This window comes from Ambystoma mexicanum, chromosome 6q (genome assembly GCF_040938575.1).
Source record: "Ambystoma mexicanum isolate Mex_15411 chromosome 6q, UKY_AmexF1_1, whole genome shotgun sequence".
Classification (NCBI taxonomy): Eukaryota; Metazoa; Chordata; class Amphibia; order Caudata; family Ambystomatidae; genus Ambystoma; species Ambystoma mexicanum.
Window position 1 is genome coordinate 1,315,152,818 of NC_090937.1, and position 14,288 is coordinate 1,315,167,105.

General features: G+C 50.9%; 1 protein-coding gene across 5 annotated transcripts in view; it reads right to left on the reverse strand.

Annotated features, from left to right (window-relative positions):
- Nucleotides 1-14,288, reverse strand: part of CPEB2 (cytoplasmic polyadenylation element binding protein 2) — a 228,501-nt gene that overhangs the window by 46,665 nt on the left and 167,548 nt on the right. For all 5 annotated transcript variants that reach the window (XM_069631941.1, XM_069631939.1, XM_069631940.1 and 2 more), the window contains one exon: nucleotides 11,278-11,459. In XM_069631941.1, coding sequence (XP_069488042.1) covers nucleotides 11,278-11,459 — 182 coding nt within the window. The remainder of the gene's footprint in view (nucleotides 1-11,277; nucleotides 11,460-14,288) is intronic.

Sequence of the window (14,288 nt, forward strand, 5' to 3'; positions counted from 1 at the left end):
GCCACTCTGCTGTGCGAGTGACAGCTAGGCTGCAAATGACTTGCATAAAAGGTGAGGTCTTTTGCAAGGAGGGCAGAGTCGACCATCCACTGGACAAATGAATCCAAAGAAGAACTTGGAAGAGACGCTTGCTGTAACTCCTGGACCATTGGTATGCCCCGTGAAGCCCTCCTGCAGTGCTGAAGCTCAGAATTTGCCTCGACTAGAGAAGCCGTGCAAAGGAGGACTTCTCCCCTTGGTGGGACGCTTCAACCCCAATATCAACTCATCTGGAAATCATCTCGTTGCTGGCTGTACTTCCATTGCTGCTGCAGGAACTGAATGACAGGGAGAGTTACACCAGAATCAAGTGCAAAGTCTGTAAGCTGGAACTGAGCGACAGGAAGATCCTCCGGACACCCTCGAAGCAGGGCTGACCAAGCCTATCCTCTCGGGAGTATAGCTCAGGGGCAACGTGCTCACCTTGGAAACAAGACGACACAGAGCAACACAGGTTCGATCCCCGGGTCCGCGCTTAGAAACCTCTGGGTATTAAGCACGTTATAAATAACCAATCAGATCATATCCTCTCACAGAGTGCTGGACCCCAGAAGCAAGGAAAGTCCATAAGGTGTCCAAGAACCGCAGTGGTGCTATTCGCGAGAAGCTGAAACTGTGCAGTGCCGCCGTTCTGAACTTTGCCCAGGAGTAACAGGATCTGCCATACTACAACAGAAGCCAGCTGGAACCAATTTCTTTAGACCTAAGGTACTGTGAACTGAGGGGTACTTCCCTCTTGTTGGGTAACTTGCTTGCTCTCAGTTGAGACCTCCAGTTGTTGACTGTTGCAGCATTGATTACAGTTTTGCTCTCCACAAGCCACCCAGCTTGTGGCCCAACAGTGATTTATTTTTCTACAAAACTCTCTATAACATTGTCCAAGACTGTTTTTTTACTTACCTTCAAGTAGTGCCTCAGCTCTCCTAGGCTCTGTTTAAGTAACATTGGCTGTCCTGGCTCCCTGAAGACTCTTCTAAGCTATGACTGTGTTTTGATCTGTCCCTCCAAAAGTCATACATTCTTTAGTTGTATTGTAGGGAAAGGGTAATCTACATTGCATTGAGGGTGGGGTGGTTTCAAAAGTGCTTACCTGTTTGAGAAACTTCTTAACCATCGTTTCCTTCCCTAAACCTTTTTCATTTTGACACCAAACTCAGCATTGCTCCAAATGTACTAGTGATATATCAATGCCCAGTGTCTTAGTTACTGAAGTCACCTCACGGTGTAGGAAGTGTCTGTGTGCCATCCCAAAAGGGTATCTACTGATTTATTGAAACAGAGTGCATTTCTGAAGTATATTTAGGTGTTAACTGAGTGTTAAATTAATAAATAATTGTTTAATAAAGAAACCTGGAGTACAAGTGATATTTGGATACTTTTCACTGTGAAACTATGTTGCAACCCTACAGCTCACATTGACCCCGCTTGAGATAAGCCTGGCTGCTCTGTCACTCTAGCCAACTTGTGTTGTACAGACTTATACCAAAGGTTGGGTAAACTATTGCCAAGAGGACAAGGCTGCTGCATTCTCCCAAAGGGTACTGCATACAATCTTTCCTAATGGTGTCAGAGCTGTGAGTATGTGCTGTTCTCAAGGCTTGAAAATAGATAAGGACCAATTATTTCCGTGCCAGACGGTAGCTGAAACAAACACAGCGTTTCCATCACCAGGTGCTCTTTAATTAGCCTGATAAAGCTGTACAAGGAGAAGGACAGACCCTTATTGCAATATGGGGTGGTTATGTGGATGCTGTTAGGGAGATTGGTAGGCAGCAATTGATGTAACCCTGTGGGAGACTACACAACACTTGTCCTCTTGGTATTAGGAAACCCACCTTTCGGTATAGGCCTGTACTACACAAGTTGATAGTGTGACTTAGCAACCAGGCTGATCTCAAGAGGGGTAAATGTAAGCTGTAGCAAAGGAATTCGCAAAACCAAGTAACAAAGTAACACTTGCACTAATGGTTTAAGTTATAAATAGTATTTAACATCCGTTTTTAAATAAGCATACTTTAAAAAGGGTAATATATGTAACAATCAAATATACTTTAAAATACTTTTCCACAATCAACACAAAGCTAGCAAATACTCTTTATTGATGCTTTTTACACACTTCCTACACCCTGAGGGGACTACAACCCTGAGGTGACGTTAAGTCTAGACAAAAACCTTTCCCAGCAATAACAGTTTAAAACTAAGTTATCGCCTCTGAGGGACAGTAAATATCAAAGTCAAATGGACTAGAAGAATCTACAGGGAGCCAGGACAGCCAAAGTCAATTGGAGCACAGTCTATGGAGCCGAGGCACTTCTTAGATAACAGTCTTGCACAAAGTTAGAGTTTGTTGAAGAAAAATCATTGTAGGGTCACTAGCTGTTAGACTTGTGAAGGATAGAGCTAAACTCAACTCTAGAAAGGTAGCTACAGCAAGTCTCAACTAACAGCAAAGCTAAAGACACTGAGTTAAGTACCCCAAGTCGGAACAGTACGGAACAAGTTAATTACCTGTAACTGTTGTTCTCCAGCATGGGTCTGGCATGGATTCACATGCTCATGAATATTCCCCGTCGTCAGGCCGGGAATCCTCGGTATAGAAAAAAAATCAGTATCAGTTTCGTTTCTGATCTGTCTTTCTCAGTAGTAACCAATCACTGGTCTCTGGGTCATACTGCCCCCGCCAATGACTGCCCTCTCCCTAAGCCCCGCCCCTGGCAGCCATCCTCAGATATGGTAGCACGTGAAGTGGCAGTATGACCAAGTGACGAGCCGCAGAGGGGTAGGCGGGAGGGTTCGCATGTGAATCCATGGCAGACCCATGCTGGAGAACAACAGATACAGGTAAGTAACTTGTTCCTTCTCCAGCATGGGGTCTGGCATGGATTCACATGCTCATGAATATAATACATAGCAGTATACACATGCACAACCACGGGAGGTGGCAAAAGGCTCAATATCAAGCAATACAGCAACTCAACATTAAGCAACTCTTACCCTCCTCATCAGGCTCACCTTAGGCGAACAGGTTGCGCAGCACTGCCTGGCCGACTCTGGACTCCTCCCTGGAATCCCAGTTGACGCAGTAGAATCTTGTCAAGGTGTGCGTCGACCTCCACGTAGCAGCCCTGCAGATGTCGAGTAGGGGCACACCAGACAAGAACGCCGTAGTAGCAGCGATCGCTCTGGTCGAATGGGCCCTCGGACGGCCTGGCAGCGGTCGGTTTGCCAACCGGTGACAGTGCATGATGCAGCCGGAGAGCCATCTGGAAATGGAAGTCTTCGAGAGAGCCTTCCCTTGATTCACAGGTCCAAAGTTCACAAACAGCTGTGATGTCTTCCGAAAACTCTTTGTGCGGTCCACGTAGAACTTCAGCGCTCTAGCTACATCCAGCGAGTGCAGAGTCCTCTCAGCCGGCGACGAAGGCGACAGGAAGAAAACTGGCACCACCAAGGGCTCGTTGAGGTGGAAGTCCGACAGCACCTTGGGCATGAAGGAGGGGTGCGTCCTCAGCACCACCCTCGTGTCGTGAAAAGTCAAGTATGGAGGCTTGATCTCTCCCACTCGTCGTGCAGAGGTGATGGCCACGAGGAAAGCTGTCTTCCACGACAGAAACTTCAACAGCACTGATCGCATAGGCTCGAATGGGGCCCCCATGAGCCTAGTCAGCACCACGTTGAGCTCCCACGCCAGGGTAGGGGCCTTCACCGGCGGGAATGATTGGAACAGTCCTTTCATAAATTCCTTCACCAGTCGATGAGACCACAAGGACGCCCGTCCTGTAGTCCTGGTGTAACGTGAGACGGCAGCCAGATGTACCTTGATGGAAGCGTGAGATAGGCCAGCCTTGGCCAAGGACAATAGGTACGGCAATACTTGAGGGGCCGTAATCTGCAGAGGGTTAATCTTCTGTGCACGGCACCAGACAGAGAACCTCTTCCATTTGTGTCCGTAGCACTTGAGAGTTGAGGATGCCCTGGCCTTCGCGAGAACCTCTCTGCAGTTGGCCGGGATGTCGTATCCTCCTACTCTAGTGCTGCAGGAGCCAGGCCTGCAAGTTCAGCGACTCTAGTTCGTGATGAAGAATGGCGCCTCCTTCTCTGGAGAGAAGATCCGCGTCCGTCGGCAGCTTGACTGGTGTGGACGCTGACAAGTCCAGAAGGTCCGGGAACCAGATCTGCCTCGGCCACGCCAGTGCGACGAGGATCATCCTGCACAGGGACCTCTTGAGCTGGTTGACGAGCCGGAGTAGCAATGGCAATGGCGGGAATGCATAAAGGAACAGGCCGTCCCAGGGGAGCGAGAGAGCATCGCCCGTGCTCCTCGGTTGGGGAAACCTGCTGGCGAACCTCTGGCACTTGGAGTTCGCCGCCGTCGCGAAGAGATCGATCTGGGGTTTGCCCCATCGTCGGAAGAGTCGGTCCACTTGATCCTGGCGCAGTTCCCACTCGTGGCACGAGCGCAGCTCTCTGCTGAGTGAGTTGGCGATGGTGTTTCTTATCCCCGCCAGATGAAAGGGTACCAGAAACATCCCTTGGGCGACGGCCCAATGCCACAGATCCTGGGCTTCCTTGGATAGGGCAGGGGATCTGGTTCCGCCCTGCTTCCGAATGTAAAACATCGTGGTGGTGTTTTCGGTGAAGATCCTCACCACCTTGCCCTTGAGGGATGAAAGGAAGGACCTGAGGGCCCAGAACACTGCACAGAGCTCCAAGATGTTGATGTGGAGAGTCTTCTTCTCTGGGAGCCAAAGACCTCTCACGTGGAGACCCCCGGTGTGCGCTCCCCAACCTTCCAGGGAGGCATCCGTCGTCACCGTCACCTGGTGGGCCATGGCTAGGAAACCTGTTCCCGCCGTCAGATGAGAGCGGACACCCCACCATCGTATCGCCTGACGGAACGCTTCGTCGAGCGGGATGCTGTCCTCGAAGCTTCCCGTCGTCTGGATCCAGTGGGCGTCGAGGAATTCTTGCAAGGGCCGCATCCGAAGTCTGCAGTGGCGCACCAGATAAATGCAGGAGGACATCATTCCGAGGAGGGACTTGATAGACCTCACTCTGGCCACGTCCGTGGCCAGCAGATGTTGCACCTTTCCTAGGATGGTCCTTATCCTTTCCTCTGACGGTGAGGCCCGCCGCGCCACTGTGTCGAGTTGTGCTCCCAGAAACAGGGCGACTTGCAACGGGACCAGGTGGGGTTTTGGAAAGTTGATGGAGAATCCCAGGTCCGTGAGCAGCTGGACGGTCTTCGCAGTGTGTTCCACGGCGAGCTCCCTTGTCCTTGCCCGTATGAGCCAGTCGTCCAGGAAGGGGTAGACGTGGATCCCCTGCAGCCGCGCCGCCACCGGTGCTAGGCACTTGGTGAACACCCTGGGCGCCGATTCTAGTCCGAACGGGAGGGCCTTGAACTGGTAGTGCCGCCCTTTGACCACGAACCTGAGGAACTTTCGGTGTCTCTTTAGAATAGGGATGTGGAAGTAAGCATCCTCCAAGTCCAACGACGACAGGAAATCGCCCTCCTCCAGCTGTCCCAGCACATGCTGGAGGGTGACCATCCGGAACTTCTGTGCCTTGATGTATTTGTTTAGTCGTCGCAGGTCCAGGATGGGACGCCATCCTCCTGTCTTCTTCTTTATGAGGAGGTATCTTGAGTAAACTCCGGAGGCCCGAAGCCTCTTCGGGACGAGCTCGATGGCACCTTTCCTGAGCATCGCCCTTACTTCCAACAGCAGTTGAGGGACGTGATTTTCCTTCCTGGCCACGGGAGGAATGCGGGGGTACTTCTTCTGGAACTCGAGGGCGTGCCCCAGGGCCAGGGCATCCAGCACCCAACGGTCGGTGGAGATGGACTCCCACACGCCGACGAACTTCGTCAGCCGGCCTCCCACCGGTGTGCTTCGGCGGGGGCCCGACCCGATGGTCGGTTCAATCTTGCTTGGAGGCCGCTTTGCCTCCTTGACCACCTTGGCGACGACGGCGGGATCCACCTGACTTGCCGCGTCCCCTGTAGGCCTCCTGCGATGAAGATCTTGCCGCTTATCGGTACGTAGAGGAGCTGCTGCCGGCTCCCTTGGAGGCCCCCTGTGTGCCTCCGGAGCTCCGAAAGGACGGCCGTCGCTGTTGGAGCACACCCAGTGCACGGGCCGTCTCCGTGTCCGTCTTGATCGCCTGAAGGGACTCATCAACCGCCTTGCCAAAAAGGTTGTTCCCATCGAAAAGCATGTCCAAAACCTTGGTCTGTACGTCCTGGCGGAAATCCGTCGCCTTGAGCCATCCTCGTCGTCTCAGGCAAATGCTGTTGCCCAACTGACGGAAACCGGTGTCGGCGATGTCCGTAGCCACCGTAATGGCGTGGCCGAGGCCATCTCACCTTCCTGTAAGATTTCCAGGGCCTCAGCCCTCTTGGTGTCCGGAAGGAAGTCCAACAGAGGGGCGATCTTGAACCATAACTCCCTGTCGTAGTGGGCTACGATGGCCAGGGCATTGACCGACTTGATGGTCGTCGCTGCAGATGAGATGACCCGTCGTCCCATCGCATCCAGCTTCCTACCCTCGCCGTCCGGCGGGGAGGTTGAAGTCGAGGCCGATGCCCCCCCGCTTTCTTCTTGGCCGCCGCCAAAACGACCGAATCCGGGGTAGGTTGCGCCCTAAGGCACAAGGGGGGCAGTGTCGAGGACCCGGTACTTCTTCTCGTACCGGTCCCTCTTCGCAGGAGCCGTGGTAGGGTTCTTGAGGAGGGCGATGCCCTCATCCCAGATGTCATTAAGAAGCGGTACGGCGAGGACCGTCTTCCTTTTAGCCTCGCGCCGTTGGTAAAAGGAACCCTTCCTTCTTCTCTTCTTCGGGGCGGAGCTGGAAGAGCTCGGATGCCTTGGAAATCATAGCATGGAAGGATCCAATCTCGTCAGGCGGGGACGCCCGGACAGGGGGCGACGGGGGACACGTCCCGTCGTAGTCGTGTCCATGCCTGTATCATCCCCCTGGGTAGTGGACCAGGGGGAAGGCAGAAAAGGCCGCAGAGGCGGGAGGGAAGGCCTAGGATGCGTCCTCCTCCTCTTAAGTGGTGGGCTCTCCGAAGGTCCTGGCTCCGGTTCCCCCGTCGGGTCTGGCTCAGGTACCTCCGTCGGGGGAAGGGGCAACCTAGTCCTTATCTCCGAGCATAAGGACTGGATGGCTGACAAAATGGCCGCTGAGGTGTCCTGCGGCGCCGGAAACGACGGGAGCGAGGGCTTTTGAGGAGCCTCGTCTGCGACACCGTCGCCCTCGTCGTCACCCTCGTCGGGATCCCTCCCGATGGGCTGGGCCTCCTCCACAACTTGGATGAGCTACTCTTCAGAGGTCGTGTCCGTATCCACGAGGGCCACCAGCCCCTCCCCCATCCTTTCCAACGAGGACTTCGTGGGGATCTTCTCGATGGGCCTGAAAGACGACTCCCTCCGCGGTGGCAGGGAGACTTGGTACCTGAGGGCGCCTCCACTGGTGTAGCCTCCACAGGCTGAGCCAGGGCCGTGGCGACATCCTCAATCGAGGTCCTAGCAGGGTGAATTAAGGCCAACGTCACCTTCTGTACGCCTGGGGCCTTCACCTTGGGGGGTGGAGGGGAGGGTCCGAGCCTCGCTCCCCCTCTGCTGGAATCTTCGAGATCGACCGGGGCCTCTCCAGAAGCTTCGCCGGGTTCTCGGACTTCCTCTTACCCGAGCCAGAGCATTGGCTCGTGGTTGATGGCGCCGGGGAGGATGCGCCCTGCCTGGCAGCCAAGGAGCCCGACCGTTCGGCGCTCCCGGTGCCCGCGGACTTGCGGTGCTTAGCCTTTTGTTGGGCCCCCGTCGCCGGGGCACACTCACAGGACTTAGAAGACCGCTGGGACTTCTTTTTCTTCTTCTCGCCTGGCGGGCTCTTACCTTCCAGCCACTTGGCGAGACGGAGGTGGCGATCCTTCATGGTCCGCTCCGACATGTCCCACAAAATGCGCAGTCCTTTTCCTTGTGCGCCTTGTCCTCATGGAGACAGTAGAGGCATAAAGAATGCTCGTCCTCCTTGAAAACGTTCTGAAGCTGGCATCCAGGGCAGGTCCTGAACAGCTTCCCGGGCGTCGAGCTCCCTTTCTCCTGGGCCATGTCCGGGTAGGCCTTGGAACTTCTGGAATCCTCCAAAAGCGTAACTCGACAAAATCTTCACCCTTGAGGGGCGTAGAAACTCTGAAATGGATCCCCGTTGGTCAGATGTAGAAACGGTGGAGCTTGAGGCTCTATTTAACCGATAAAATGAGAAAATCTCCTGAAAAAAGCGTGAAAACACGGCAAAAGCTCGAGAGCTACAGCACGAGGACTCCCAACACTTGAACGTGCGGTAAAAATCTGAGGATGGCTGCCAGGGGCGGGGCTTAGGGAGAGGGCAGTCATTGGCTGGGGGCAGTATGACCCAGAGACCAGTGATTGGTTACTACTGAGAAAGACAGATCAGAAACGAAACTGATACTGATTTTTTCTATACCGAGGATTCCCGGCCTGACGACGGGGAATATTCATGAGCATGTGAATCCATGCCAGACCCCATGCTGGAGAACTTTGGTTAGAAGAAGAGTGGTCCAGCTGGCTTCTGTCTGGTTGCAGCAATGCAGATCCTGGGCCGCAGTCGTGGGGACAAGAGGGAGGACGTCTGCAGGACTCTTGCGGCAGCAACTCGGAGGTTGGTGGGAGCAACAGGCTCTTTTTCGGATCAGTGGCACTTCGCTGTTTCAGCGCTCGGGTAACAGCACCACCGCGGATCTTGGATACCGGTTGGGCTTCCTTCACTCCTTGAGTCCTGCACTCTGGTGAGGGGACTCTAGCTCCGGGCGTCCTGCTTCTGGAAGGTCCTTAGGAGACTCCTGGAGCTTCTGGCCGGATTGCAGATGTTGCACTTGACTACATCTGGTACTCAGTTCCTTCATCAGCAAAGAAGTACAGCAAGTCGGGGAAGATAGTCCAGTGGAGTTTGTCTCGGGGTAAGTTGGTCCTACTAACCCAAGGGAAGAAGTCAACCCTTCCGGAGCTTCTCTTGTAAAAGGAGTTTGAGTACAGCAGCAGGGCTTCACCGTGTAATTCAAAGGAGGATGCAGCAAGCTTTGTTCACGGTTTCTTTGTCGGGTGTACTTCCCAATGGTCGACTCCGCCTCTAGTCCGGAAACCCTTGCCTTTTAAGCAGTTTTCTCCCATTCATGCACAGCTTAGGCTGTCAATCAAACAGCAACTGAGGACTTTGTGCATTCAGGCATTCCTGGAAACAATGGAAAGGGGAGTTTCGGGAACCTTCCTCACTTCCTGCCCTTCCAGACACAATGGAGCCAGAGGCGGGTTTCAGTATTGAAGCCCGCCAAAGGCGAAACGAACAAAGGGCTCAAACCTGGTTTGGCGCGCAGTGTAAAACCCAAGAAAGACCTCAACTATAAAATGCTGAGAAAGACAACCAAGGCCATTTTGACGAAATGGTCACCCATGGTGCTATACTGCAAATGAGGATTCAGCCTGCGGTAGAAAAACACAATGTTAGGAAAATTAAACCACTTTCACCAACCATTTAAAGTAGTGAGGGTAACATATATTTGTTTTACATGATTAAGTAGTATAAGGTGCTACTAAGTAACCCTTCGCCACTCCACATAAGATAGTGTGTGCTGGACCCATAAAGAGAAAAGGTAAGTAAAGTCAATTTCACTTTCCTATTCTTGGGAACAGTGGTTCACACAAGACAAGGCATTTAAACCTTAGGAGAAATCTAAAGGATTTTTCTGTGACACTGCACTGAAGGTGACGTGTGTCACCATACAAAAAGTAGATGCCTATGGAGTTTGGCAGACTCCAAAAACAAAGGAAACACATAATCCAAATCAGGTCAACACACTTGAGAGAGTGAGAAAAAAGGGCTCACTCACACCAGGGTAACAATTCCTAAAGTCCATCAAAAGAGCTGGGGGTCCAAGGTTGAAAGGAATTACCACAGAAATGAGAATTCCCCCTAACAGGGAGTTGTATGCTTAATCCTCTCTCCTAGTGAGACCTCCCCCAGCACTTTTTGCTGGACTTCTGGACCTTTTTCTTATTCTCCTGAATGAGGGGAGTCTTTTTCCGCTCATTCATTCCTACTGCTCTATGGGAACTTTGTTATTTCTGTTTTACTTGATTTTTATGGAGTCTGCTTTCCTCCACATCTCTCAGAGGCATCTGTGTTACACTTTTACAGCACACAGCACCCTATGTGCAGTGTTGCTGGGAACTCTTGGGTTCTCCTTTTATTTACACTTTTTTGGGGTTTGTCAACGCTCTGAAAAAAGCCAGACTCCTCATGCACTCTAGACATAACCAAAAACGCATGTCCATGCTAGGACCTTTGGAGCCAAATCTCAAGGTTGGGAGATACAGAGCTGTTGTGAACTATATTCCCTTGCGGTTGCGACAGCAGATGTGGGTGGGCTCTAAGAATAACATGCTCCTCCACTGACACCACTAGGAGGCCAGATATGCAAAGCAGACGAGCCAACGTCTGGGTGATCGGTATCACTGAGCAAGCCTCTTCATCTTGTGAACTACTCTAGCTACCATTGGCAGCAGGGGGAATGCATAGAGAAACTTGTGAGTCCAACTCAATGCAAACTCTTACCCTACTGACCCTTTCTGAGGGAATCGGGGATGAAAACACCTTGCACTTTGTGTTTTTCTTTGCTGCAAAATCAATTTCTGGCCTCCCCAACGCTGGAAAAAAAGAAATACAGTTGTCAATTCCAGCTCCCAATTCGGAGTTTGCGAATGCAATCTGACCAGGGGTCTGTAACTTCTGGAAGATGTTCCACAACCAAAGAAACGGTCCAACAGCCTGTGTGCATTTTAACTGTACTCCTTTGGATAAATGGAGGGCGCACCCAAGGGTGCAGCCGCATATGCATCCTGGCACTGCTGCACATTCAGTCAAATGATGCTCCACATCATGCCTGCTCCTGTTCACACAGGATGGAACATCACATTTATGGAGGGAATAGACACAGAACTACATAAAGATTGCAGCTAACATTATAATGCATGAATAATAAGAGGCAATCATTCACACACAAAATGGTCAAAGGGCACTCCGTTCACAGCTTATGTAGGGCTGACAGCTCCTTAACCTGCAGGACACTTACTTATAGCCTTTATAAATATATGCAGAGGCATGAGGACATTAAGCAATGTTTTTTGTGCTAAATCATTTCAAACTGATCAAACTTACTCGTTTATCAATATCACCATGCTGTAGTTGAACAAACCGAGCACTAATGGCAGCGATGTAACTCTGTTGATTGGAAAAAGCAACTCGACCAGCACCTTTTGGGTATTTCAGCTCTGGATCTGTATCAATTCCTGCATAGCAAACTCCACCATAGAGACGATCCATAATCATAGCCAGCTCCACTAAAATGATAAAACAACATTTAAGAACTAGATGGACAGTTTTTGTTAAAATAAAATCTAAAATATATATATGGAACATGTTTCATGATTAAGAATTCAAAATGAACCTTTGAAAACGTAAAACAAAATGTATAGCTTACGATCGCTTTCAAATCTTAAAAATGCTAGTTAATAATTTTATTCAAGTTTATATGCAGATTTCATTCCATTCCATTCCACTTTTGTGGAAACAGTCGAATTCCACAATTGTGTGAGCACATTTCATTTTGCAGTGTGCTATAGATTAGCTGCCTAAACAGAAGGAACAATTACTCACCATAGTGACTAATGTACTCCTAGTCCATAGTCTCTCGTCCGCCAGACTTGTGGAATGAGTCCAAAGCTATGTGGTCATAAATAAAAACCTGAGCAGGTGCCGGCAGATCTGCATAGACACCTCAGATTGTGCACCTCCCTCACTTATGTTCCCAGCTCCAACTGTCGGTCATTTATATAGCACTATAATGGGAGAATCTTATTACAGGTAGATTGCTCCAGCCAATGGTACTCTTCCTCCTAAACTCCACTTCTGCTGGCCATCTTCAGATTTGGTAACGCACGTAAAGTGGCAGTATGAACCAAGAACCGCCCAAGAGGGGAAGGAGGGAGGGTTTGCATGTGAATCCATGCAAGACCCATGCTGGAGAACAAGAGCTACAGGTAAGTAACCTGCTCCTTCTCCAGAATGGGGTCTTGCATGGATTAACATGCTCATGAATATGATCACACAGTAGAACATATACCTAACCACAAGAGCTGGCAAGCCTCACAGAAGCAATACACTACCCCTGGAACAGACTCACCTCAAACAAACAGGTTGAGCAGCACCGCTCGGTCGAACCGGGACTCCTCCCTGGAATCCCTGTCAATGCAGTAGAAACTGGTGTGGGTAGACCTCCACGTAGCAGCCCTGTAGATGTCGAGCAGGGGAACACCAGAGAGAAATGCTGTTGCTGCGATGGCTCTGGTGGAATGGGCTAGGCTGGCCGGGAAGCAATCTGTTGCCCACACTATGACAATGAACGATACAGCCAGAAAGCCACGTGGCTACAGAAGCCTTTAACAGGGCTTTTCCATGCCCCACAGGTCCAAAATTTAAAAAAAGTTGAGACTTCTTTCGAAAGTCCTTTGTACGTGCCACATAAAACTTTTGAAAGAAAATTGGTAGAACTAAAGGATCATTTAGATGAAAGTCCGATGGTACCTTTGGCATAAAGGATGAGTTTGCAGAACCACATTAGCTGAGTGGAGCAACAAATATGGAGGTTTACAGGAGAGCTTGCAGTTCCCCGACCCGCCTGGCAGAGGAGATTGGCACCAGGAAGGTAGTCTTCCACAACAGAAACTTCAAAGATGCTTGATGCATAGGTCTAAATTGAGGCCCGCCATCAGCTTAGACAGTACCACGTTAAGCTCCCAAGCCGGTGAAGGTGCTTTCACCTGAGGGAATGTTCTGAAGAGGCCTTTGAAGAACTCGATACTGTGCGACCACAGGGAGAGCCCGCCTGGAGTCCGGATGTACCGGGATATGGCACCTAGTGGAACCTTGATAGAAGTGTGGGCAAGGCCAGCGAGAGTAGGTGCAGGTGACGCTGTGGCGATGTTACATGCAGCAGAGAAATCTTCAGGGCCGGCACCACACAGTAAAGCGCTTCCACTTGTGTTTGTAGCAAGCAAGTGCAGAGGGGGACCTGGCCTTGGCCAGAATTTTCTTGTATTCCAAAAGGCAGAGAGTAGTGGCCAAATTCTAGGGCTGCAGGAGCCAGGCCATGATGCTCAGATGGTAGGTTGTGGTGCAGGATTGACCCTCCTCCTCTGAAGAGGAGGTCTCAAAGTAGAGGCAGTTTGATGGCTGGAACCACCAACAGATGGAGAAGGTCCGGGTACCAGACCTGCCTGCGCCCCACCAGTGCAATGAAGAACATCTTGCATTGGCAATGTCCGAGTGTGTTGATCACACTTACCAACAGCAGAATTGGTGGGAAAGCATACAGGAAGAGTCCCTCAGAAGGGAACTAGAAGGCGTCTCCCAGACTCCTTTGCTGAGAGTACCTGCTGGCAAACCTGACACTTGCCATTGGTAGCTGACGCAAACAGGTCAATTTGAGGCCGACCCACTTGTTGAAGAGACGACACACTTGCTGAAGTTCACATTCATGGCAGGACCGCAGCTCCCTGCTGAGCGAGACCGCAATGGTGTTTTTCAAGCCTTCTAAGAGAAATGGGACCAGGAACATGCGTTGAGAAATGGACCAACACCACATGTTCTTGTTAGGGAGATTTACAATTTATATGCTTCATCCCCTCTCCTAGTGAGACCCATGCTGGACGTCTGGACCTTTTTTTTTTCAAGCTTAAATGAGTGGAGCCTTTTTCCACTCATTCATTCTTGTGGGCTCTGTCTTTTGGAACTCTATTCTTTGTACTCTACCTGTACTATGCAGTCTGTCTGCTCCATAGCTCTTAAGGATGTCTGTGTTTTACTACTGCAGCACACAGCCCATTATGGGCAGTGTTGCTGTGGACCCTTAGGGTCCTCCTTTAAGATAGCTTTTTCTATCTGCTCGTTTAAGTACCGTTCTCTCCCAAATCTCCATAGTCTGAGAGATTGGCACACAACACCTTCAGTGAAGTGCCAAACGGATACCTAGTATCGCCCCTCTCTCTGCCTTGTGATCTTTTAGTCACATAGACAATTTCCTAGTTATGGCTGGCTGGCGGCAGTGTACGTGTTCTACCAACTAGTGTAGTTTTCATACTGTAGACTATGTCCATATCCTCGGTAGTACA